This window comes from Scatophagus argus, chromosome 23, assembly GCF_020382885.2.
Source record: "Scatophagus argus isolate fScaArg1 chromosome 23, fScaArg1.pri, whole genome shotgun sequence".
NCBI lineage: Eukaryota > Metazoa > Chordata > Actinopteri > Scatophagidae > Scatophagus > Scatophagus argus.
The window spans coordinates 10,834,546-10,862,234 of record NC_058515.1 but is presented as its reverse complement, the minus strand read 5'-3'; the positions used below and the strand labels follow the sequence as shown (position 1 = coordinate 10,862,234).

Below are 27,689 nucleotides of genomic sequence, written 5' to 3'. Positions count from 1 at the left end.
TTAACAGTAAAGTGATTTCCTTCATCTTTCATCTCACGCTCTTCTCTCCTCTCCCCTCATCCAGTCCACAACTGGACCATGGAGGACACGGTGCAGTGGCTGAAGGAGTCTGTGGAGCTGCCGCAGTACGAGCAGAACTTCAGGGACTTCCGGGTCACGGGGAACACCTTGCCTCGGTTAGTCCGGCTCACAGGATGTGTGTGTGTGTGTGTGTGTGTGCCTCTTGTTAAGATGTTTTGCTGTTCTTGAGCAGTGAAGTGTGTTGAACAGTAACACCTTCAGATTTCATTACTCTGTTTAATGCTACCCCCTGCTGGCCATAAGAGGCAGCACAGGGAGAAAAAAAAGAAACAGGTGCATGTGGCAGTTTAACATAATGTGATAGTTTAGCATCTTAAAAGCATTTGAAATAGACTCAGATATTCTTAAAAACGCAGCAGTTAACAAAGTCATCTGAGTGCCGACACTGCGGACGAAACTCAGACGTCGGTGGGACACTTATGGAAAGTGACTCGCTGCAAGCTGTGTGTATGGCATGAGTGGACAGAGGGGTGGGGTACTGAGGGGTTTCTTGCTACACCACAGGGCTGATGGGGGCGCTGACTCATGAAGTGATGTCACAGCGAGGGGATTCAGTTTCCATAGGCTGCCAGATTGTCTGAGCCCTTTAACATGGTGGCCACTGGTTGTGGGCAGAATGGAGGCAGTAGTGTCACAGGTGCACTTGAAAGGAGTATCAAAGCTTTGTGAAGAATCACTGGTCGTTCATTCACTCATTCAGTTTTTAATACTGCCCACATATAGTCTTCATCTTAGTGAATAATTACACTCCAAAAGTTTCTTTAATTCAAGCTGTAGTCCAAGTTCAGCAACAGAAATTTTGGTGCTCCATTGTGTGTTAGCTGCACCTTTTACAAATTTACATGAAAGAAAACTGCAGCGATGTAAAACTTGTTTTCAGTAGGATTCCCTCAGAGGTTCACATGTATTGGCTGCACATCCCTGAAAGTCAAGTGAATCCTTATGGATTGGTGAACTGCTGTATTAGTCCTACCATAACATAGTTCCATAACAAATGACATTTTTCTTAGATCTTAAATGCTTAGGACTCATAAGCAGACATAAACTGTTTTCTTTCTCCTACATTTCAGAATGGCGGCAAACGAACCATCGTTTATGTCGATGCAGCTGAAGATATTAGACCAGCGGCACAAACAAAAACTCAACCTAAAAGCGCTAGACGCAGTCCTGTTTGGGCCTCCTCTCCGTAAGTAACTTTAACTTGAACCCATCTTTGATGTTTGTTATGCCCTTAGAGTGTTTTCTAAAGCCACCCATCGTCTCCTGGTCCTCGCCCTCTCTCTGCAGGTCCACAACATAACTGGATGAAAGACTTTGTCCTGATGGTCTCCATCGTCATTGGTGTTGGGGGCTGCTGGTTTGCATATGTGCAGAACAAGTCCAGCAAAGTGCACATCTCCCAGATGATGAGGGATCTGGAGAGCCTGCAGCATGCGGAGCAAAGCCTCTTGGACCTGCAGAGTCGGTAAGAGAAGGAAATGCATCAGATTAAAATTAAAAAGTTAAAAAAAGGACACCATGTCATACACCATGTCATACACCATGTCATACACCATGTCATACACCATGTCATACACCATGTCATACACCATGTCATACACCATGTCATACACTCGTCCAGGCTCAACTCCTGTTTCTTTTCCCCTCTCGTGTCCTAGGCTGGAAAAGGCTCAGGAGGAGAACCGGACGGTGGCTGTGGAGAAGCAGAACCTCGAGCAGAAGATGAGGGATGAGATCACTGGGGCCAAAACAGAGGCTCACCGGCTCCGAGAGCTGCGAGAGGGCGCTGAATGCGAACTCAGCCGGCTTAAATACGCTGAGGAGGAGCTCGTACAGGTCAGCTGTCCCACATCACCTGTTGCCCTTAAATACCACTTACAAAGAGATTTATCACTGTTCAAACATTTAATTGCACGTGTTTCATTAAAATAGGCAATATATGGATCATAAGTAATTTACGAATTCAAATGTATTCATTGCTGCTGCTAAAACATCTAAAACTTTTTATTTCCTCCGCTAAATATATACTTTAGTAACTGTATGATATCCTCATTTCCCTTCGCATAAAAAATACAACAGCGATATATCAGGCGTTCTTCTTCGTAATGAGGTTTTAAATATTTGACAGTGAATTTAAACCGGACCCTGATGTATGACGTTACCCTCCTGTAGGTGCGAAAGGCTCTGAAGCGAGCGGAGAAGGAGCTGCAGTCGGAGCGATCGGTGCCAGAAGCTCTTCAGAAGTGGCTCCAGCTCACGCACGAGGTGGAGGTTCAGTACTACAACATCAAGAAACAGAACGCAGAGTTTCAGCTGTGCGTCGCCAAAGAAGAGGTAACTTCATTTAGTTATGCAAGTGACTCACAGTGCAAAAAATGAGCGGATGGGCTGGCTTGCCGAGCTGGATTATTTAGTGGTCATAAATTACCAAGTGAAAAGAGATTAGGTCTGGCAGGCATTTTAATTTGAACTGCATGAATTTATCTTAGCATTAAAACCACCAAACCACTGATTTGAATAATACATTTGTCGAATGAATGCATTTGATTTCAGCTTCTATTTAAATTATAATTTGAATGTATGAAATTGTAAAACATTTCTGAGAAATTTCTTGCTAGATAAATGCTTCAAACAAGTTTTTTTTTGTTTTACCGTTGCTGTTGAATTAAATATATCCACAGCCACTTTTATGTCCTGGGTGTTGACTGTCAGGAGCCAACCAAAGCAAAAGTTGCCGAAAACAACCTGCTTGGGGTTATGCCTTGCTTATCTCTTTTTGTCTTGATAAAAGAACAGTAAAATCATGTTCAGTGTTGCTACCAAGCTACTAGTGCCTCTTGCAGACAGCCTGCGGGGCCTATGGCAGTAGAAGTACCAGTGTCAAACATCATTATTGTAACGTTTTGAAAAGTGAGATGCCTCCAGTGGCAACAGGAAGTGGCAAATGTGTTTAACTTTTGGTGTAAATTTACATCAAAACTTCAAGCGGGGATGAACGTCAGACACGTTTACCTTCAGCAGCTCTCAGGCTTGCTAGCAGTCCTGCTGAAGAGCTGCTGCCCACCGAGAGCTTCATGAGTCTGGGTTAGAGTGGAGAACGATTTTGGGTTGCTGTGATGATTTTGTTCCAAGTCAAAATAATAAAACTTTGAAACGTTCTGTCTTGTTTTTGATTCTCAGGCAGAGAAGATAAAAAAGAAAAGAGGTTCTGTGTTTGGAACTCTTCACGTAGCCCACAGCTCATCGCTGGATGAGGTGGACCACAAGATACTAGAAGCAAAGTAAGTTTGAAAAAAAAAATAAAAAATTTCACGAACATGACGTAACACACACGCACATTACAGCAGGTAGAGAAATCGTTACACTTGCTCCATGTGTTTTGGTAGCTGTTAGCTTTAACAAGCAGTTAGTTCCAGCTTGTTAAAGGCTTCATTGTGCAATCAAACTGAAATCTGTTCTTACGTGAATCTGCACAGGTTTTGATGCTAAGCTTCAAGTTTCTTTAACTAATGACTGCTGATTTAAAAAAAAAAAAAAAAAAAAATTAACTACAGATCTTTGGCTCTCTCAGCCCTCTCAAATGTCACTCTGGTTGAACCATTGAATAGCATGTTGAAGAAAACCCTTCATACAAAATGACATCTGTTAGTAAAATCACTTAGTGCAACCTAAAAGCATAAAGGCCGCTCAGAAATGTGGAGTGGTCCTCTCAGCCATCTGCCTGTACTCTGACTATTTCAAATTTGTGGACAGTGGTGTATGCAAGGGAAAAAACATTGTGCTTGTCAAGGCCAAGATCACAATACAACCAGATGTATGCCAACACCGGGACGAAACAAAGAGTTTCACTCTGTTTGTCAAGTACCCTCTCCTCATTAATCTATTTATTTTTCTTTCAAAGAAAAGCCCTGTCAGAGGTGACGGCCTGCCTGAGGGAGCGGCTGCACCGCTGGCAGCAGATTGAGAAGCTTTGCAACTTCCCCGTCGTCAACAACTCGGGACTGCCGAGCCTGACGGCCAGCCTCTACTCAGACCACAGCTGGGTGGTCATGCCGCGAGTCTCGGTGCCTCCGTACCCCATCGCTGGGGGAGTGGACGACCTGGACGAGGACACGCCTCCCATCATTCCGCAGTTCACAAGTGAGTCAGCGACAGAGGATTTTGCCACTGACATAAATGAAAGAAGTATGCAGTGAAATGAATTCCAATCTTTCTGCCCCCAGCGACCACGTTGATCCGGCCCCCGCTGACACGCAGCAGCAGCCTGTGTCGGTCCCGCCGGAGCCTGCTGAGCTCCCCACAGTCCTCACTGTTGTCCCCAGACCCGGACCTGCTGTCCATGGCCAGCTCTTCCCTCTCCTATCGTCCCGAGGCAGATGACGAACATATCATGTTCAGCTCGGATAGGAGGGGGTATGTAGCGTTGGCCGGAACACCGCGGAATGGTTTTACAGTTTGGACTCACAGGTGTTTTATTTCAGACATTCAAATAATTCACACACAGCCAGAGTTACGTATTTACTTTTGGGCCACGACTATACAAAATTACAGGTCTGATGGTATTATCAAAAACAAGTATAGAGTCCAGCCCACACTTTAGCTGTCTGGTCGGGTCACAGTTACAGACACGATGAGTTTAAAGTCATGATTTGTCCAGTGCCTCCTCATGTAAAACACATGCCGTGACAGATAAATCGGCCACGTTTTCAAAACTCTAATTCCTTGTGCAGAGTTGTGACCATGCTGCCTCTGCGCTTCCCTTTCAGAGAACCGGCTCAGGAGGGCAGCTCTGACACAGACTCTCTCAGCTCCTCCATGGGCTGCAAGCAGCCGCACAACCCCTGCACGCCGGGCTCGGACACGCCTTACCGCAAGATCTCCCGTGAGGAGCTGCTGCTGTTCGGCCAGAGCCCTGAGCTTCCCGCCTCCACCACCTCCACTACCAGCAGCAGCAGCAGCAGCAGTCTCAGGGACTCCACGCCTCCCCCTATGCCCCCCACTCCGGTCACCACCCCTTCGGGCCCGCCCTCCACCTCGCCTTCCCCGGCCTTGGAGCACCACCCATTCGCACACAGAGGCTCGCCCGACCTCACCCGAATCATACCCGAGTCCCAAAGCGCAACCTTCTCACAGGGGAACGTCGTCTCTCCGACGGGCAAAGGCATGTACAACGGCATCCTGGAGAAGTCTTACAGCTTCGGCCAGCTGCCCGCAAGCATGCTACCCAACGTGGGGCGTTACCCATCTCTTACCTCCCTGGACTCGGAGGGCCGGAGCATGGGAAGGGAATACAAGCTTCAGAGCACCTCCTCCCAGGACTCGAGCGACAATGGGGAGAAAATTAAGCGCTCCTCCTCTAAAATCAAAAGCTTATTTAAGAAGAAAAAATAAAACTTGCAGTGAGGTTGTGTGAGAGAGAAATAAAACGTAAGGAGTTGTTTTATCCCTACAAATAAAAACACGGACATCCCTATAAGCTGAAACATTTCATTTTCTCTCTTGGTTTCTTTTTTGTTGTTAAAGGCGGAATGTAGCTCAGTCTGGGTGCCTTTAAACGCCTCAGATTGGTAGCCTTATTTTACAATATTGCCCTTTCATTTTGTTCTTATAGCCGCACAGGGGAAAGGTGAAAGGTCATGACACCTGTCCTCCAGACAGCCAACACACGCCCCGTTCACTGTCTTCTGTCCGTATTGGTTTGAACCAAAAAAGCTACTACATGTTAAGGATCTAAAGGTATTTCTCCTGTAACTATTTAAATTACACTTTCACTTGTGACAGCAGCACATCAATATCACAATTTCTTAAAACATAATTAAATGTCTGAGTGACTTCTCTCAGTTCAAACTGTGGGTTACATCTTGCTTTGAGTCCTAAACTCATTTACTTGATTGATTTCCTTTGGGGGAGGGGGGAAGAAAAAAATCCTGCTAAAAGTTTGTTGCACTACTACTTTCCTAGTATTTCAGGAGAGAGTCGCTGCTTGCGGAGTACATAGTAAATAAAGTCAAAGAGATGAGAGAAACACATTAGCAGCAGCAGTGGAGACGCAGCATGATGCCAGAGCCAAAATTATCTGATGCATCTTCAATGCTGCTACTCATGGATGTCTCAATATATATAAATATATATATATAAATACTTTGTTTTCACGTTATTATATTGTAATAGATGTTTTTAAATAGATTTATATTGGTGGGGGTTCCTATGAACTGATCTTTACTGAATAAAGTTTATTAAATATGCAGATTTAACCCACACCAGTCAATTTCCCTGTATTCTAGCGTTCCTTATTACTTGATTAACTGTGTCCTGTAGCCAGAGCGACATATGATTTCCATTTATTTGTCTTAAATACTGTGTCACCACCAGATTTTGATCAAATTGTCTGTGAAAATGATTCTCTTTGTGTTTGGAGTGCCATATTCACGCCGCAATTAAGGAAACACGAGTGCCAGGACACGTAAGACAGTTACAGGAATGTCATGTAAAAAAATAACAAAAAAGTTTCTGTAATCAGCAGCTGACTGTCTCTAAAGATGTTTCCTCTGTCATCTGTGTGTCCAGGCTTTTTAAAGACAAACCCTAAGGATTATCTGCTTTAGAAAAAGGAACTATTTGATCTAGATTTGATCGATTACCCCCTCAGACGACCCTCATATAGAAACACTACGCTCGAAGCCGACCCATGCAATACAGAACGATCTCACCTCCGGGCTCGCACCGAGCACACTGATGTCAAGAGCTCCTGCTTCACACTGTGATTACTGACTCCCTCCCTTCATCCTGGACCTGGCCGTCACTGCTGCAGACTCGTCGGGTCGTGTGACGACTGTGACAGGGGTGACTCGATGAAATGTCAGGAAGGTGGGGTGGGGGGGTTGATGCTGCGTACGAGGTGTGTCTGGGTGACAGGACGACACCATCACAAGAGGATCCAATGGCCTCTGTTTTTACAGAAAAGAAAAACATATATATATATATAAAATATGACAGCACACAATGAAGGAGCTAAAAGAACTGCAAGCCGAGGAGAATATGAATGTTTACGAGACGGGGTTTTTTGAGAACATTTTGTGTGTGAATATTTGTATACTGTAGGAGAATTAATAAAAAAAAAATGGAGGTATCATAAGTGTCAGAGTCATGTTTGTCACAGTGTTTCACGCTCAGTTCGGTTCAGTCCTTTACTGCGTTTATATCATTGGCAAAAGCCTAATTGAGAACTTATTATGGTCCCTGTTTTATTTCCAGCTGCTAAGCAAGTTAAATAAGAATTCACAACATAAATGTCTTTTTTTCAGTGTTTTTGGACTAACTACTATTGCCTTAAAAAAATGTTTCACACAAATAAATGACTTGAAAACAGCTTTAAAAACCAGGACATATTTACATCTGTGAGTATTTTTTTTCCATTTGCAGTTTGCAATTAATCCTTCAGTGTTTAATCAGCTATTAAGTCATTAAAATGTCAGAAAATATTTAAAAAAGATCTCATCACAATTTGCTGGAGTCCAAGATAACAACTTCAAACAAACAGCCTGAAACAAGATTAGAAATGCACACTAATAACAAACGGGAAACAGCATGAGATCCTCACTGTTTTTGTTTTCCATTTTACTCGATAAATCGCTTCATCATTTGTCAAAATTGTTGCCAATTCATTTTCTGTTCTGCTCTGCCATCACCCGATTATTTTTGTAACACACTTATCATTGATATCTTGATCAGTTTCTCTTAAGGAAACTTGACTAATTTTTTTTTTTTTAAACACACTCTAAAGACTGATGTACAGCATGCGTGTGTTAAGGGTCTGATACATTTGCTTTGCAGCTGAGCTCTGAGCACCAGTCCTCACCCTCCGTTTGGAGCCCACATGCTCCTCACAGCATAGCACAGAAAGTGAGGGGGAAAGTATCATTCTGACACCCCATTTGTCTTGAGAGTGAGGAAACTGTGATACACAGAAGAAAAGCATGCATGATTGCTTTATCAATATAAAGTGAACGTGATGAAACTTGTGTTGATGGTTCATCAATTCGGCACACTGGGAGAGGAGTGGGGACGTCTGCCAGTGATGAATGTGTTGTTTGGGCACTACTGTACACAGCAACAAATCCCAGCCTTTCGCACACAGACTCACCTTATTGGTCCACCCGTCTTGGAGGTGCAGCTACTCCTATGACCACATGGTGGCAGCAGAGCACCAGAGGAAACCAGCCACGTCAGCCTCTCCCTGACAGTGAAACCTGTGAAGACAGCGACCGACCAGATCAGAATTGTTTTTTGTTTTTTATCCTGTAGGCAAAAAGGCAAAATGTATGTGGTTAGGGGGAAATCTTCACGATGCAGTACGCAGTGGCAACAGTTCAGAACATCGTGACTGGTCTCGCCCTGATCTCAACCTCTTCCGGCGCCTTCAGGATAACCAAGAACACCAACCAGCAGCAGATTAACTCCCATAATTTCATGAATGAGATGTTCAACAATTGCTTGAGTGTCCACATACTACAGGCTAAAATACAATAGATACTGATAAAGGTAAAAGTCTTTGTCAAATGCCACATAAACCCCTCATGTGAAGTGCTGCATAACTCAGAATGAATTCCTTACTTGTTTCTTCACTGACCTTACAGTTTTACTATCACACTATTATTTTACTATTACTACCATTACTACTACTGAATTATGAATTGCTGTGACATCCACAGAAATTCACTCTGCATCAAACACCTTCGCTGTGATCTGATTCTGGAGCAGTGAAAACACACACACACACACACACACACACACACTTTCAGCTGCTCGTTTGTCCCATATTCTCTTCCTGTACTTTCCTCTTTACTGCTTCCTCTCTTCCCTCACAGGAGCGCTGCAGGTTGGGGACACGTTGTGGATATTTATGGCCCCCGAACCGCACCGCAGTGTTGTAATTGGTCCCACTATGACGCTAATGCTCAGAAAAAGGAGCGGCCTAGGAGCAGAAAGTGATGCAACGTTCTGGCATAAGACGGCAGATCCTCCTCTTAATGAATGTCGGTAGAATGAGTAGACAGAGGGGCTTAAAGGTGCACATAAGCAAAGTGAGTGTGCATCAGCGAGGCTTTTACCCAAGCTGCCACCGTGCTTCATCTCTTTCTCCTCAGCCTACCACTCGTCCCTGCCAAACCCAGCCTCTCTCCTTTCTTTATCCCCATCACTCAACACCCTCTCCCTCTCTCGTTTGGATCCCATTCCATTGCAATGTAATGGGTTTATTAGTGTGGTTAATGCACTGTGACCTACTGTGGCTTGCCGTCTACCTTTTCCATGAGCAAAAGAAAAAGGTGGAATGTTTTTAAAAGGGAAGCAGAATAAAAGGGCAATACTTAAGACAGAGGGAAAGACCATTTTGGAAACAGAGTTATACCTTAAGAATGAAACAAATGAAGAAATAATAAGAGGAAAACAAGAGGCTGTGAGTGCCGGAACGCCAATGCAGATGTGCACATGCATTACAATAAACCGCAGCAGACAGTCGGGTTCCCCAAACAGGCCGGGCCATTCCATGTTTACCCAGACTGGGACAGGCAAGGTCTGCTTTGGCACCAGACGTGCTCGGTGCAAATGAGTGTTTCTCTTTCAAAACTCTGCCAGACAGACTTGCAGCCAGTTTGTGGTACAGTATAATGAAGCCATTTCAGTCGGGACTGTGGTGTTCCTGCATCTGCAAGAGCTGAGCCAAAATACAGGTTTACAGAGTGAAGACTTTACCTGAGAGACAGATTGGGCTTGAACAATGAGAGGCATCAGAGCGTGTCTTTAAGGCCTGATTGAAGAGGCTTAACCAGAGCAACATGCTCCAACATGCTGTTGTATACAGTACAAGCCAGGATTTAAAGCTGCTCCAATATTATACTTAAAGCAACACTGTAAATGACTACATGACTAACATGAAAGATGTTTGATCAAATATAAGACCAGATGTAAGACCAAAACAGCTAAAAGAATAGTGTATATTAGGCTAACATTTATGAGGTAACCAAAAGCACCACCGCTAATTATACGCCTTATGTTAGTCTGTGCCCACTGGATGTGCAGATTGATAATTGCTTGCTAACATGCTAGCCTTAATCAACCTTAAAAGGTGAATAAAGGTTCCAGTACACCCACTGCACACAACCTGACCACTAGATGGTGGAGCATTTAGCAGCTACACATTTCCCTCAGGAGCTGGTGGAGACTGAACAAGAATGGTGAAAATGGTGCTAAATTTCATTCATCAGCTGTGCAGAAACACAACTCCAAATAAATGACGAAGTTTCTCCAAAACGTTGGTGGTTTGAATGTCTAAAACTGGTTGAAAGGTGAAGGAATTTTAGATATCCTTGTCACTTAACAACATTTGCAGTAGACTGTATTTCAGTTCATAGCTGGTCCCAATCACATGTTAAAGAATGATCATTTAAAAAACCAAATGAATGAATTAATAAAGAAATTAAAAATTAAAACAAAATTTTAACAACCTCTACTGACCTACACGTTACCAGAATCACACTTATATGGAAAAGTATTATGATTGAATAATGCATGGAAGATCAAGCACCATTACTTCTTATGCTTGGGAGATTAAAGCTGAGAGTAATACGTCTTTGAAAAGGTCATCAGCAAAAAAGATACTGAGCAAGACAAATCCAAAAGAACCAGAATATTTCAGTCTTAAGGTGCTGGTTTTCATGAAAATATCACAAAGATACTCATGGCTTTACAGCATGCTACAAAAATGATTAAATGATCAAATGGGATTCTCTATCAGGTCAGCACACACACTCAAACCCACATTCAAAATGAAGCACATTTTGTCCACACACACACACACACACACACACACACACAAGTGGTAACTCAAGAAAAATATATTCAGTCTGAATTTCATCCTCATTTTTTAGCAAAGGTAAGCTTGATTAAAACTGCTTCTAAAATATCACTGCACTTACACGCTGAACACATCCTTTTATTAAGCAATTATGAGTTTAATTTGTCCGCCCTAAAGAAGCTGAATAGATCAAAGGCTTCATTAATATAAATGAACAAATCATAAAAATGTTTGTCAGGGCCAGAGTCATCTAAGAAGTCTGCTGACTTGAATGAAAGCGCTCTGTTTGATTTGGTGTGATTTAACAGAGCTTCATCAGATTTGCATGGGTGATGGCAGCGATCACTCCAGCAGAGCTTTAAGGCCTCCACACCTTCAGCTGACACAAACAACGGCCCAACTTCGTAACCCTGCCAGACTGATGTTTCCTCTGCCATTATTTCCAATGAACTACATACAGACTTATGGTTCAGACTCTCAAGTTTTCTGGTTTATGCAGTGTTCAGGTTCCCAAAATGCTTGTGAGGACAAACAGTTTTATCCAAAGCATCTTTTCAGGATCATAAGCATGAGGTATACATAACTATAAAATATACTGCAGAGCAAGTGGGGAATTCCAATATTTAATTAACAGCGAGTGGTGAATCCTCAAGTGTGCCTGCAATAAGATGAAATGTCTTAAGATTAGGATGAAAGATAAAAACTCAGCTACATATCATTCCAGCTGCATTCAAATCTCGCAAGTCTTTCATGTTTCATTCAAAAGCTAATATATGTAATATGATAGTATGAAGCCTTCAAAAGCAACTTCAGCAACGTTGTGTTCAAGTGTCCTAGTGAAAAACGAGTGTGACAGTGAGCCACCCTGCGTAACGTCAGGACCCTGAAACTGAAGCATTTAAATGGAATCCAACTATTCAGTCACCAGATGTCATGTACTTATGAAAGACATGAAGGCCTTTAGGTTTTCCCTTTTACGCTTACTGCACACTACAGAAAGAAAGAAACAAATTCCTGACAGAATGAAAAAAAGATTTGTACTTTCCCTTGCTGTGCTTTACATACTTCTTGTACATAGAACTTACATACTCAAGCAGAATTGGTGGACTTACTTTTAAAAGTATGTTTTGTTATTTGTTTGTCTTATATGGTCTGGATGCCTTGTAATGTTGAAGATCATGTATGTATTCTAAACCATCTGGTGTTTTGGCTGTTTTTTAAAATCAGTTTTTTATGTGCATTTTCTGTTTTCCTTCTTTTTTTAAATATAATCTTTCATATGTTTGTGCTTTGACAGTTTTAAGGATGCACTCAAAAACCTTTTCTATAAAGAAAGTAAAATCATGTATGATCCAACAGAAGCATTTGGTGGTGTCTGCATCTACAGCAACCCTGACCTCTGCCTGGATTTTCTTGTCTTCCTATTATTTTGGTGTGCTTGGGATGTTTCAAAGGTTCTGGAGAGACAGAGACATAATCAGCTGCTGGTACTGTTGGTATTGATATTTGATGGTATGAAACTTAACAATGAACTGTCTTTTTTTCAGAACTGCTCGCTTGTGAGTTTCCAAATGGCAAACAATCTGCACAACATACCTTTAAAGTCAGGTTTCACACAATAACAGGATCTTTTCTATGTTTTGCTTCTCCTGACTGCTTGAGCGATTCCCGCTTCGCTCCTCCAGCCTGCCCGACTTTACTGCTCCTGCCGATGAGTCCTAATTGTAGTGTTTTTGCCTGTCGACTAAAATTATGTTTGATAGTTACAGTCAAGCTCTTTGAGTGACACCACAGTTACAAAGTGAGCCTCAACCAAATATGAAAATCCATTCTTCTAGCAAGGGAGTCTGGGAATTCTAATAGGTCTCAGCTCCTTTTCTGAGGCAATTACCCCGTTGGTATCGTCAACACCGTCAGAAGATGTAATGAAGTCCATACAGTTAGTTAGTTAGAGGTCCAACAGATGTGACGACTGACTGACTGACTGACTGAGGCAACTGTTTGACTAACAAGGACACCTCCATTTAGAGTTGGACAAAATGTCAGTAAGTGAAGCCTTGAGAGAGCAGTCAGCAGCCTCAAAGAACATTTATTCTTCATTCGCAATTTGCTTAAATTTTACACTCTGGATAGTTGCAGTGAGCGTAATAACAGGGTAATAAAGGATGATGACTTTTTTTTTTTTTTTTTTTTTTCCACCTACAGTACATGGAACTTTACAGCAACACTGACTACACACTGTGTTAATGTTGTACTAATGAGGGGCCTGGAGATGTATTTTGTAATGATGTGTGATCATAAGCTCACCAGACAGAGGGAATGAAGAATAATCCTTCCTTCCTACCCTCCTCTTCTCCATCTACTATTAAAGCATGTTGTTGTGTAGGTGTATAAACTATACCATCCATCTTTTGTTACACAGGATTCTTGGGTTAAAGGTCTTTATGAAATAAAAAATCAGGCATTTCATTATGAATCTTGTCAATGTGCATTCACTGAGAACCTGAACAGACACAAAACACCTGCATTATAACCAGTTTTATTTAGTCCTAAAGTCTTATCCAAAATTTTTATCCATCAATCAGTCTCTTGGATTACATTCTGCACGCAATCTCAAACCCTGTACGTGAAAACTGCTTGATATTCTCTGATATATAACGGTGCTACATCGTGGATCTCCCAGGTTCTCACAGCGGTGAACACATCTCTGACTCAAAGGCTAACCATCAGTGTTGTATAAAAGTCAGGATCTTAAATTACACTGGAAAACAGGGTGCACAAACTTTAGCATCAAGACTTATCTGGAAAGGCTGATGCATGAGTTTTAATCAATATTCAGGAATAAGTTGTAATTTTATTTTCAATTCACGATTATTTCATAATCCATTTTCTTGTTTGATCTACGCTTTATTTCTTTCTTTTTCTTTTCAGTTTTAAGTTTTCTATTTATATATTTCTTTCTTTACAGTCATGTCAGGATCTTGTTCAGTTTTTGGAGGATTAAGTTGCTCTTAGATGTTTTCCTTCCTTACATATGCCTGTAAACCTCAGATCTAAAACCAATGAAGACAATAAAAAATAAGATAACATAAAATGAGCTGAGAATATCAAACCTGTTTCCAACCTTCTTTCAGGAAACAGCTGACATTATCATTGAGAGTCTGCCTTCTTTCAAGACAGTGAAGCTTGCAGTATTTGAATCCTTAAATTGTTTAAATTTAACGTATTTCATTCATCCAATTACCTGTTCAATTACATTGTTTCTTAATGTTAGTAAAGTATTTAACTTAAAGCCTCCTCAGTGCCATCAAAATTGAAACTCTTAAACTCTTTTCAAGAGTTTTTTTTAATTTTCTCTTTGAAATCTGTTTTGACCAAATATTTTTCCTGCATCAAAATAGTTGGTGGGAATTTAGCCAGTTCTCACTGAAAAATAAATTCTGTATTACATGCCAAAAAATAGTCAGTGCTTCGACTTACTGTACTGCAGCTACCAGACATATTATTACAGTAGGAAGCATTCACAGCAGCTGAAGCACAGAGTGGTTCACTGTAACTGTGTGACATTACTGCACTGACCTCGGTCACATCGTGAGCCCGGAGTCGCTGCTGTGATACGTGAAGTCTAGAGGGGGTTTAGTTTAATTTGCTTTAGTTGATGAAACACAGTGAAACAAGGCAGAAGATAAAATGAGAACAAAAGAAAGCACAAAAAATTAAAACTTGAGCAGATGAGATTAAAACCCAAAATGAGTTGAATAAAAATTCACTCTTAATCATTTTGAATTCCTGCAGGACCTGGCTTGGGTTTATTGAGTACTTATCGAATGATGAGACCTTTCTGGTAATTACTGCTTTGTCCAATCTTAGAGCAAAAAACAAATCTTAAATTTTTCCAAGTCACATCTGACCTCGCTGTGCGCTACTCTGAAAGTATTTGAATTTCTTTGACAGCAGGAGATCAGAGTGGGTGAGACGAGGGATGGAAAAATCTGAAAGGAGAGAGGCATGAGAGAGAAACACACAGGATGAAAGAATTGCAAACAAAACAAGTGAATCAGCAGGGTGCCAAGGTCACCCGAATGTGAGAGCAGCTGACTTATCAAGAGACAGCGCTGGAGAGGATTGTGTGAGATACTGAAAAACTAAAAGTGAAACAGAGAAGAACGAAAGTTTGCATGCAAGATTTTGCATTACAAACATTTTTCATGGACATCATGAATTTGTGAAACAGGACATAAACATCTTAAGGTATTAAACCTGCTTCTCTCATTATCTAAAAAGGCATCTATTCTCATTAAAGTCCTCTAACAACATAATGCAGCCCTCTCTGGAATGCATGACTTTCTCCTTCCCTCCTTCTTCTTTTATAAGTCGAAGAAATCCAATCATTTCTATATGTGTCAAACCTCAAGCTTGATCTCTCAAACAAAGGCGGGCGAATTTGATTTGAGTGAATTCAGGAGCTTTGTGCCAATGAATAAAACATCTTCTTCTCCTTGATGTTACCCGGACTTATCAAGTCACAGATTCCCCCTTTGAGCTCGATGGTGACACAGTGCAGGAACCCCTGCACAGGAGGAGACAGAAGAGATGAAGCTCCCACTGTATATCTCCAGCTTTGGCTGCGAGGGAAGATAACTGCTCAAACGCGAAAGATACACAGGTATGTGCAACATACACGGACATGATGGAGATTGACTTTTGATCAGGTTTCTTATTTTTGATGAATAATGCACCTTGCGAAAGGAATAAAGAATGAAAGAAAGCGAGAAAGAAAGAAAAAACCAGTTGATCTGTCATGTACAACTTGCACAAATCCCTTCAATTGTGCCAAAATTGGATATGTAAGGATTACGAGGACTGCGTGGGAGTCAAACAATATATACATTCTTTTTTAATCCACAGTTTCACTTGCAGGGCCCCTGTGATTACTGACTATTTATGTGACATCCATACATATTTAAGTATAATGGAAGCTACTGTGGGTAAAATTCATAATTGAAATGGGATTTACTTTTTCTCAAAGTAATCAATCAGTAGTGGAAGGAACAGCTTCGGGCCCAACAATTTAAAAAGGGCACCCATGTAGAATTATTCAAAAGTATTTTATTATTGTCTGCCCTGATTCTTTGTCTTTGCTGTTGCCCTGTACATGTAGGTGATTAAATTTCTGCTGTGGTGTAAACTACCTCCAGAAAGATATTTATTTTACTTATCTTATTTTATTTTGTGTTACCTTATTCTTTTTTATTTTTATTTTATTTTATTCATGTATTATATGTTACTTGTTACGTTCTATGTATGCACCAATCACCAAGACAAATTCCTAGTAATGTGAAACCTCTTCACTTACAATGGCAATAAAGTCTTTTCTGATTTCTGATTTCTGAAAGCAATTTAAGAAAAACATAGTGATGGAATAACATTCCCAATGAAGCTTCATGTCCTCTCACCCCCCCTCCCCCCCAAAAAACCCCAAAAACAACAAACAAAAAACAAAACAAAACAAAAAAACTGACAGTAAACTGATCTAATTTTTTAACTTTTTAGGCTTCAATCCAAAGATCAGAGTTGAACACTTTTAAGTGTTTGCATAAACCCAAACTGTTTTTGAAGTCAATGTGTTTTAACACTATAACAGAGTCATTTATTATTGAATCTTTGTGTAGCTAAATTTTAAATTAAAATTTAGATTCCTCACCTCTAATTAGCATTAGCTTTTTAGCCACGCTAGCAACATGGTTCTAAGGATGGCTGAGGACTTGGGTGATCCTCTGACTTTTCTCTGTGGCATCACCCATTGTTGACAAGTTGACATTTGTGGTTTTTAGTGAAATGTCTCAACAGTTGGACAGACATGACATTTGGTGCAGACACTGACAGTACGCGCTCCTCGGGATGAATTGTCGACCCTCTTACTTTTGCACGTTTATCGGTCAAACTGCTCAAGCATTGTCATTGTCAACAAGTTAGGGAGCTGACAACCAAAGCATGGTTTAGCATGGCTTCCATACAATGCAAATCATGTTAAAAGAAAGACATTGTCATTTTAACTGTCAAAACACATTGCAAAATTTTTCTTAGCATAGGAACTTTCAGTTAAATCTACCAGATATAGCAGATAATGACTTTAAATCACACCAAGCAAGACAAAGATGAAGCTCTGCATCAAAATACAGTGTTTATATGCCTAACGGGGGACGCCGAAACCCTCCTCTCTCTGCTTCAGTAGATGGCAGACTTTCACTGTGCTGGCTTTCAGTCTCAGATAACACTGAACCTACTCCACTCTACATTATTATCATAGCTGGCATGTCTGACTACCATATCCACACCACTCATGTGTGGGGGTCTGTCTCCAAGAGAGAGAGAGAGAATAGGAATGACAGAGAGGGGGAGAGAGAGGAATAAGGGATGAACAGAGAAAGAGAGGAGTATTTTTTGTTATATTTATTTTTTGAGGTCAGGAATAGGAGAAAACAGTGTTAGATATACGTGACCCATCAATGCAGCTTGGAAAATTGCCCTCGTCCCAAATTTTTCCTCCCAGGGAATTGTTCAAATTTGATTTCATACACTGCATTGTAAAAACTGAGGTCAGACAAGTGACAGAAAGTCAAAATGTGAATGTGTGCTCGTCTTCATAACAGTTTGGTTTTCCCACAGCTGGACATTACTGGGCAAATGCAACTTTACCACCTCCAATATTTTGCTTTCTAATGACAGAATAAAGGACCATCTATATATTGTACACAGCCTTGATAATCATCATTTATAGCATTTGCCAACTACTGTTTGAACACAAATCAGAGGGACTTAGCCGCTTAGTTCCTGATTAAGACAACAGCATCAAATCAAGTGAAGACAGACATTTGGCAAATCAAATCATCCCAGTGATTAGTTGACCTTAAGTGCCAAGGTGCCACAGGGAATAAACAAACAAGCTCTGACTGATTATGTAGGACAGGTTTATATTTAAATGGCACAAAAAAACAGTACCTTTTATGCAAATTAATTTTAAAGCCGCTTAAAAAAAAAAGTTGTCTTCTTAGACTTATTTATGATTTTAGTTTAACATTCAAAAGCTTTGTCAGGCTTGTTAAAGCGAGATCGGATCTGATTAACTGTAACCATTAAACCCACCGACTGTCATCAGATTTGGATTCAAAATTAGATAACATTTAACTGGTGGGCAGAATATGTGACAGATTTTTCCAACCAACTCTGCCCATTTCAAACTATGTGAGATGAGTACAGAGAAAAAAACCCCCAGAAATACAGAAATCTCTCGAGGAAAAAAAAGGACTATTCTAACTGACAGAAAATAACATGGTAGGATCCCATCATTTGTGAGGAGAAATTGAGAAAATACATTTTCAGGGCCTTTGAACCTCGCATGTCAACTTTCTAACTCAGGGTTCCTGTTCAGGCTTCTGAGATAACCAACACAGGGTCAGGGTATATCATCAAATTATTTTTGTAAACTTTGCAAAGCTCCCTCCAAACAGAGCCACAGAGATTGTGGAACAGAATTGGTGGAGCATCCCTTTAAAAGTAGCCTGAATAATGATTACATATTGTCACTGCACACATGGCACCCTGTAAGTTTTACTCTTGTCAGTTTGCTATTCAGGTTTACATTCTGGAGCTCTCAGCCTACATCTTTTCATGTGTGCCTCTGCAATGCTTTTGTAAGTACACACCTGTATTTTTCACTGTGCACACCTGAAAATTATCAGTGCTCACACAAATCAGGACTTCTTACTGTAGCCTGTGAAGTGAAAAATGTCCTGCTGAAAAATGTGCCCCCCCTTCCCCGACCAATCATCTTCCTTTGACTGCGCTGTGATTGGGTACCAGTCGCTCCAAAACACCGCGCCACACTTGAAGGCTGTGTGAAAAATGGGAAAAGTGCTCCACTTTTTATGAGCTCATGAACCAGCAAGGCAGTCGAGGAATTTGCGTTAGCGCTGGGCCCTGTGCTGCAGAATATTTTTGAATAATCCCATGTGAGCAGAAAGTGCTCTCTATGGCTCAGTTGCTAAGGCGTGACAGTAACACTAGCATGGTTAGTGGTCTGATTCCCTCCGTGGCTGAGCATGATAAAACTGTACACACACATAGCACCAAGAGGTGATAAAAGCAGCCACCAAATGGTATGTGTAGTGAATGCTAATGCTCCCTGAAACAGCAGTAATGCATGTTTGACTTTCGCAGTTTGGTTTCAACGTCTTGACTTGCACTGCAGCTGTCAAACAGCATAGGTATGTTGCAGCATCGGCCCGTGTTCAAGATAAAAATATCAGCCCTATTAGTATTGAAAATAGAACAACAGAGCTGCTGCATTTGTGCATCAGTTAGTGGAGACAGAATGAAAAGAGAAAAGAGAAAAAAAGAGAAAAGCAACTAGTGTGGCTTGAGAGACAAAAGAAAAAAAAACAACAGGAGGAAAAATTATGGGTGGTGTGGTTGAGCAGTGCGGGATCTGAACAGCAAAAGAGGGAAGAAGAGTTTTGTGGTACAGGAGAGAAGACATGAAGATGGTGTGAATGAATGATGAGAAACAAGATGAAAAATGGTATTTTGAAAAAAGCAGACATTAATGAAAACCATTGTAAACGTCAAATTACTCATTTTGAGTCGAGGGCCTATTGTAAAATTTGAGCTGACACAGCATTATAGAAGGTGAAGAGAACAAGGACAAGAGGTCTAAGATCAGACCGCGGCCATATTAAGAGCAGGATAATGGCAGGAAAACTCAACAGGAAAGAACAAAGAGGCCAAGAGAGCATACATGTGTGTGCGTACGTGTGCGCACACACGCACGCACACTTTTTTTGACACCGTGAGATTGAAAATCAGTGAATGCGACATGTCATTTTACTGTCTGAATACATCATGTGAACCAGACGCTTGATAGCCTTGCTAGTATAAAAGCCCATTTCTTTATTACTCCAGAATGAATCAAATTCATTCAATTTCAGATGCGATGCACATTTCCCTCCCTGGTAATTTTAGACATCGTTAGCCCAGATAATCTGTGCTGAACAACACTACAGAACGAGGTCTGACACCGGATTTGTCCTCTGGCTTTCTGGAGGGCCGAATCAGCTTTAAACTGGCCCAGAGTCTGAGCTCAGCATTAACTGCAGCAGCGGTAAATTAGAAAACAAACCATATGAATAGCGACAAACGAACAAAAAGGGGGATCAGATCATATGCATAATTATCTTTTCCTTTAGTTTGTCCATCTTCTTAGGGCATCTGCAAACCCCAGTTGAAATGCCTATAGCTCACCAAAGAAGTGCATGTACAACAGTCTCTGAACCACTGATTTAATAGAGGCTGATGGAGCATATGGAGGAATGTGTGCACTGAATGCTGCAAGACTGACAACTTACTACAATATTGATATCCTTACATGAATGCAAATACAAATGCATAACACTATTTATGTGTGCATGAACCATTTATAAGATTTACTACATGTGCTTTATTACAACACAATGCATTCAGCCCTTATGTGTCTGTTCATATGGCTTATGCGTTGGCATCCATTTCTAAATTCTGCTATTGTGTTTTTCTGCATCTGTGCTTATTGTTTTGTGCTTGTTCACACTGTGTTAGCACACTTTCTCTCCATTATTCCCATAAAGCCAGACCTTAAATCATTCAGGGAGCCTATTCAATTTCAAAAGTGAGCACCATTGAGGTAATTTAGGAGCTCACGTATCGACCCACTGAGGAGTCTACATCCTGCTTCCGCCTGTGCTCCACATCGCCCGTCTGATCAGCAGAATTCACTTAGCTAAAGATTAGAAAAATACCAAAAAAAACACCTTTAGAACCAATTAAACTAATAAATCAAGATGAAAACTTTCTGGAAGGAAGCAGTTGGGTCTGTGTGCTTTGTCAATCCTCAAACTCGCCTAACCTGGCTAATATGTATTCATCCTATTTAGCTGACAGGAGAGACAGCACACCTAACATCTGTGCTTTGTGTTGCAGAGTTCTCTGTTTCTATATGGACATGGATTTTCATTACCCAGCCATATCTGTGTCTGGCCTCTGTCCACCACAACATCCCGCCTGTTACATCTGCTCGACTCACAGCAGCCGCTTGCTTGTACCTGCTTTGCAAACTCCTCTCCTGCCTAATATTGTAGTTTATACAATAATGGCCCAGCTGTGGAAAGTGTGGAGTTAAAAGTTGGTGTCCATGAAATACTGAACTCTTTGTGCAGACAGTTTGGCACATATCCGGAAAGAGCTGGATGCTTACATACCAGCCTTTGTTGAGGGAAGGGCCCATGAACCGTCCTGCTCTGACTGAGAGGAGATACCACTCGAAAGACGCCTTACAATTGTGGATTTTTAAAAGGTATAATGCAGCAACGACCCTTGTTTGAGCCGTATTAGTTCTGTCAGAAATATAACTATGCATTTGCATAACCTTCAGTGGAGACAGAGAATAAGAGGAGGACAAAAAGAAAATCACAAAAGCAGAGGAGTGTGTGAAACAAAAGGGAAAAGTGCAAGAGGAGAAAAAAAATAATGGGTGATGTGGTTGAAAAGTAAAGGTAATATTAAGTTTGCTGGTGTAAGAGTGAAGGCTGGAAGAAGGTGTGAATGAATGATGAGAACCAAGATGAAAAATGGTCTTCTGTAAAAGACAGACATTAATGAAAACCATTGTAAATGTCAAAGTACCCTTTCTTGAGGTAAAAGCCTATTTCAAAATTTAAGCTGAAAGAATGTGAATTACAGACGGTGAATAACGGGGAACAAGAGGTCCAAGATCAGGCCGTCTTCCTATTGACAGCAGATTAATAGCAAGAAAACGTACCAGAAAAGACACAAGAGGTCAAGAGTGGAGAGCTGCCTTATATTACGCCCTATGTCCATGCACAAAGTACCCATGTGTATATACCTTTAGCTGTTCCGTCTGTGCAAGTGAAGACGGCCACGTTTCCACCACACCCTCCATGATAAAGGGTTTCCAGCCAAAGAGGGGAAAGCACTCTTTGGTACCAATTAACACTGCTTGAGCTGGCACCACTTTATTCCCTACAACATCACTGTTCTAATTCACTGCTCTTATGGTACCATTTAGACACAGAAGGCAGCTCTTTTTCAGCAAACAAAGTCCTGTTTAAGCCCACTGCATAGCACCAAACAGAAAAACCCTCGAAGTCAGCGAGTAGCTGGTGAACATTGAGGAGCTTTTAGCAGCTCAAGAGCCAGATGTTTTTCTCAGGAGTTGGTGACCAAAACAAAGCTAATATGAGAGTGTAATTGGGCCAACATCTGTGAGATGGCCAGAAACAAGACTCCAAATGAATGTTAATGTTACACACTTGTAACATATTTGCTAAAATTGCTTTTCAAAAGTTCATAGTATGTCAATGTTATGGTCCCCAGGTGGTCTATATCTTCTTAAATCTGACTGCAAAGAGGAGACATGACTGGATTGTTCTTCTCCAGTTTATCTGTGTTAAAGCTAGATTTAAGGACCTAGATTTAGTGTTAAACTTGGATTTTAAAATTACCACATTTTGGATTTGAGGTAGGAATTTTGAGCTTGAATTTTGAGCAAACAACAACAGATTCCATTCCTATTTTGTACAGTGTGCTGTGGTCTTCATTACCAGTCACAAAGCTTCTTCTCTGCTCTGTTTCAAAGGTTTGTTCGTTCTCTGTGCAAAAAAAAAAAAAAAAAATCCATCCACATGAGATTCAAAGAGACTTTATCTTGAAAACAAAAGACCATATAAACAGCTCTACAAAGCATGAAAAAGGTTCAGTTATCAGGGACAACTAATACATAGAAGTGTATTTGTCAAGAAAAAGCAGAACTCAAAGAACGTTTATACCAGATGACAACAAAAAGACAACAAAGGAAATTTTCTCAATATACAATATCATAACTGATTGAAACAGACGGCAGACATGTTAAGTTGAGACAAAAGACAGAAAATAAGTTCGAAGTGAAGACTGAATCTGCGCTGGATGAACAAACCAAGTGTCCTGGACAGTCCCAAAAATACTACTACTGAATTTTACATGTCTGAAACTTGTGACATATTTAAGAGAAAACCTCAAGCGGTTAGTCTGAAGGTTGTGGGTCAGGTCTGATTTTGGAATTGGGATGCTGCGTCAAACTATTTTTATCACAGAACTACTCCCGTTACTTTTTGTACATCACTTTGACACATTATTTCGCAGAAGCTCTCTTTGTGACGACTTTGCTCCCAACCAACCATCGAGACCATTTCTTAGACTTTAGATGTAGTTTGGATGATTAATTGAACAAACTAGTTCCACTTGAGCACACACTTATCATTAGTGAGCAATCTGTGTCCTGTTCAGTCACACTAAGTAGTTCTTGACGTGGTCTGTACTACTACAGCAAACATTTATTTGATTCTGTATGCAGGTGCAATTACTGAAAATAGATTGCCCAATTCAGCACAGATTGAAATTCAGCTGTGAAAATCAGTATTTGCTATTAGTTATTAGAAATCATGCAGTTTTGATGCGTCATAAATTCTGAAAATAAATAATGTTATGTTTGTAATGGGAAAGCGATTGTACAAGAGAACGAGACTGAAAATATGACCAGATGCACAGAACCCAGGTTACACCAGGGTACAGTAGCCATCTAATGGTACAAGACAGGTCAAGACAAATCACACAGAACAGGAGACAAAGTGATCTATTGCACCCTCATGGTTATTTGAAAAGTGCTTTTCAAGAGATATGGTCTTGAAAAACTTCTGTCATCTATCTGCGACACAGAGATTAGTTACTGAGCAGGGCTTAGAGGTGGAAGGAGTGTAGAAAACTGTCCACTGTTTCAGATTATGGCTCATCAATGTCACTAATTCTCACAGTGACCAATGGCAAAGACGAATGATGGACACTGAATTAGGTCACCCACAAACATGATTGAATCAAACTGTTTCTGCGGTGGCAGGCACTCTTTGCTTTCTCCGAACATAGAGGAGGGGGGGAATCACTCTAAATTCACCCTTCTCGTATTTGCAGCTTGTTTCCTAACTGCTCTTCATGTGCTTGTCAAATTGATGAAGATTTGATTTTGTCTATTTGCATATGTAGCGTTAGCATGCTAACATTTGCTGATTAGCACTATGAGCACAAACTGCAGCTGAGGCCGCTGGGAATGTCATTAGTTTGGAAGGAGTTTGGTCACGAATTTAATTAAGAGGAAACTTGATATTTGCTGTGATTTCAACAAGAACAGTCAGCATGTTTCACATTCAGATAAAATTGCGCATAAAGCCTGCAACAACTATAGCTCTGTTAGTATAAAAAATGCAAAGCATAGGACTGTTTTCAGCACACCACAGCAAAATTAGTTGTGATAAGACATTACCATATGCATAATATACAGCGTGACAGCAAAATGCCAGAGTGTGACTAGGGTGTTTGTAAATCAAGCTAGAAACAAGCTACTCTGTAAGCTCTAAACACTGCTGTTGCCAGAGATAACATCAATATGGAGCAGAACTAGAGGGAACACAGACTGCAGAAACACTGAGAAAAATAAATGGGTAAAAAAATGAATGCAACTGAGCCGAAGAACCGAGCAGTACAAGAAAAAGATGGACTCGATGGCAGATGGAGAGCAATGAAAAGATTAAGAACAATGAGAAGAAATGGAGATAAAGAGAGAGCGAGAGGGGGGAGCCTGGTGACAAAGAGGGATTGCGGCAGCATTAAAAGAACAAAGTTTGTCCACGAGAGAGAAAGGAAAGGGGGGACATGATGATGAGAATGCAAGTCTGCAAGAACAAGAAATACATACATCATTCTGAGGGGCAGGAGAGAAACAGAGAGTTGGATAGAGGACCATTTAACCTGGCACCAAACTGCTTTCCAATGAAGAGCGGTTGACATTTATCAGGCAGCACACTGAACGGAAACCTGAGGACATTTATGTGCATTTTTCTAAAGAGCCCCTTGAAGGAATTACAAGATATTTTCATTGTTTTCATTTTGAACAACACTGGTGGCAGCCTGTTGGAATTTGTTAGATACACTGCCGTGCATGACAATATGAAGTTAGAGACAGAAACAAGGACACACTGAGGCACCATTACTCAGTTGCTAAGCAGAAACACCATCTATTGGCAAGAAATGTACTGTAAAAGCAGTTTAGACCAGCACATGTAGGCACATCAGTATGTGTCAGCTACAGGCCTGCAGGCATCTGCAATATTCAGCACAGAAACAAAAAGTCTAAAAATGACAAGATAGTCTTTAAAGGGTTACGCATGTGACTATTTCCTTGATGTGGAGACTCAAAGAAATAACAGATCCTGACCAAGAAATAATCCAGCATGTTAGCCCTCAAACAGACATGAACTGATTTGAAGTGAGCCAAGCTAACTGTTTCCAGTCTTTTGTTAAGCTAAGCTAACTGGCTGCTTATAGTGCAGATATGACAATGATGTAAAACTCATCTAAAGCTCAGCAGGAAAGAAAATAAGCGTATTGTTCTCATGTTGAAGTATACCTTTAACAGTTTCCAGCGTTTCTTTTGCACTTTCATGACAGACAATCCTTTAGTGGCTGAAGTGCTTTTTGTGAGGATATTGAATGATGCCTTTCAAATGACATTTTTTACTGTTTTTATAATCTCAGAGGAGAATTTAGACTTTTTACAACAGTGTCTGAGAGGGACAAACCTTGCTCAGGTGACCGACTTTGAAGTTTTATTTGGAGCCCATTTTGCAGGATGCTGGACTCAGACAATTCAATCAGCGATTTCTACACAGTGTAATTAGGATCCTGTTTCTGGGGAGAAAGGGGGGTCAAGCACATGACCTCTCAGTTATGGGATGGCCTCTGGTGACCAGACTGGGCTCTTATTAAATGTAGAGACAAAAATGTGTGTGAAAAATGCTGAGTACTATTATTTTTCATTTTCTTCCACTCTGTTTACTGGTCTCATTGCCTCACTCAGTGCAAACACACGGCCACAGGGATCTAATTTAGGGAACGCCGGCGTTTCCTCTGTCTAAAACCTGTAACTTTACCGTGATAGCCACACTTAAAATAAATGAATGGGTTTAAACTAACAGTGTTGCATTATGGGGTTACTGTCTGTGAAAACTGTGATATTAAAAAATGAAATATTGATAAAAATATAATACACATGTTAATATCATATAAACAATCCAATACTCCCTTCACTTCTGAAAACCCGAAGATGTTTTCCTCTCTTTTATAGTTTCAGGTTGGTTTACTCACAAAGATCTCTGTAATCCACACGCTCTGACTAGTCAGCTGTCGAAAAAGACCACACACTCAGAGCAATAAGCACAGTCATAAGAATAAGAACCCTTCCTGGGTTTTACCTCTAAGGCAACATACATTCTGCTGGACATGGTAGGTGGAGGCTGAGGGGTCGTATGCAGCCTGAAAGGGAGGACCTACAGAGACTACTCAGGCTGGAAAAGTACCTTCACAATGTCTGCATGTCTTCAGTTCACAGTTTTGTTTTTTTAATTTACAGATCATATTTTACTAAAAGCACACTAAAATTGAACATGAATTATACTGTAGATACCTTGTGGCAGTAAAGCCCATTACCTGTTATAATAAAGACACAAATACATTGTGTATATTTACTATAACTTTATCAAGTATAATTCTCTGTTTCCTTTTTTGTTATACTACAGAAAGTGCAAGTTTGCTTCTTTATAGAATATGCAACTTTATTCTCACTGCTGTTTCAGTAATGGTTTTCATATTGAGCTGGAGCAATACTAACACAAAGACGAAATACTGTATCACACAACAGCAGTGTTGGAAAGTCAACACTCAATATGACCAAATCAGACTGCTGAAGTTCCTACACACTCGTGGTGTCCAGTCATGAAGTTTTGAGATTCCTTTTCAAATTAGTTAGTTAACCTTAAGACCTCATTTTCATTGGAAGCTCGCTGACAAATATGTAAAATAATGAGTGTCCAAAACAATTTCTGAACATCTCTTTATCTGCCTCTCGTGTGTTCCAATAGAGGGAGAGGGTGAAACTGTCACAGGCACTCGATGGAGTTAACTGAAGGTGACAAGTGATTTATATAAAATTATTGGGGTGACACATCTTTCTGCCTTTCTATAAAATTACACTTTGCTGGTACAATTAAGGATAAACTATGAAAAGGTGCTTACGTTAGAAGTAAAAAAGCTTTCCAGCTGTAGCCAATGTCTCTCATTTCTAATAATGTCAACCATCATTACATACTTTACTACAACGCCATGATTTTCTGTAAATGTGCGATTAAACTGTGGGAGAGCTTCCTGGAATAAAATGCATCACTAAATCCACAAATAATCAATGCTGAATGGCACTGAGGACTGTATATTACTGACATTTCAAGGGTATCATCAAAGGCTAATGCACATTTCATATAGTGATTGCTTATAGCAAAAAAATCCATTCAGTGACCTTTGTGGCATATCTTCCTCCCCCTCATCTCTTGCCTCTTTGTGCATCTTCTGTGAGCTTTGAAGCAACAGTAATCTTGAAAAAAGTACCAATCGGTTAGTCCAACAGCAATGAATCACATGTGGATGTGACTGACAGGATGGGAGGGCAGCTGTCCCCTCGAAAGTCCTCTCCATTGGTTTTGTAAGGCTTACAAAGCAAAGGTTTCTCCAAAAGCAATTAAAGAACAAGTGGGCTGTGACATATTCTGACAATACCTTACTGGTAGCC

At 40.7% G+C, this 27,689-nt stretch overlaps 1 protein-coding gene and 1 long non-coding RNA gene across 6 annotated transcripts in view; one reads left to right on the top strand and one right to left on the bottom strand.

Moving 5' to 3' along the window:
* stim2b (stromal interaction molecule 2b) overlaps positions 1-7,211 on the top strand; it is a 36,109-nt gene extending 28,898 nt beyond the window's left edge. The window contains exons 5-15 of one of the 5 annotated variants that reach the window (XR_006842358.1): positions 65-176; positions 1,152-1,267; positions 1,369-1,546; positions 1,740-1,917; positions 2,254-2,415; positions 3,262-3,362; positions 3,983-4,221; positions 4,305-4,548; positions 4,848-5,508; positions 5,693-5,817; positions 6,649-7,211. Coding sequence is in view for 3 of the 5 variants with exons in the window: in XM_046380233.1 (XP_046236189.1) it covers positions 65-176; positions 1,152-1,267; positions 1,369-1,546; positions 1,740-1,917; positions 2,254-2,415; positions 3,262-3,362; positions 3,983-4,221; positions 4,305-4,548; positions 4,848-5,472 (1,955 nt within the window). In the remaining 2 variants the exon portion in view is untranslated. Of the gene's footprint in view, positions 1-64; positions 177-1,151; positions 1,268-1,368; positions 1,547-1,739; positions 1,918-2,253; positions 2,416-3,261; positions 3,363-3,982; positions 4,222-4,304; positions 4,549-4,847 lie in introns of all 5 variants that reach the window. The other 4 variants (XR_006842357.1, XM_046380233.1, XM_046380234.1 and 1 more) reach the window with 4 other exon arrangements.
* The window catches only part of LOC124054351, a 218,321-nt gene continuing 197,528 nt past the window's right edge, over positions 6,897-27,689 (bottom strand). Inside the window, exons 4-5 of the long non-coding RNA XR_006842359.1 lie at positions 8,225-8,330; positions 6,897-7,028 (exon numbers count right to left, since the gene is read on the bottom strand). This is a non-coding gene — a long non-coding RNA (uncharacterized LOC124054351). The remainder of the gene's footprint in view (positions 7,029-8,224; positions 8,331-27,689) is intronic.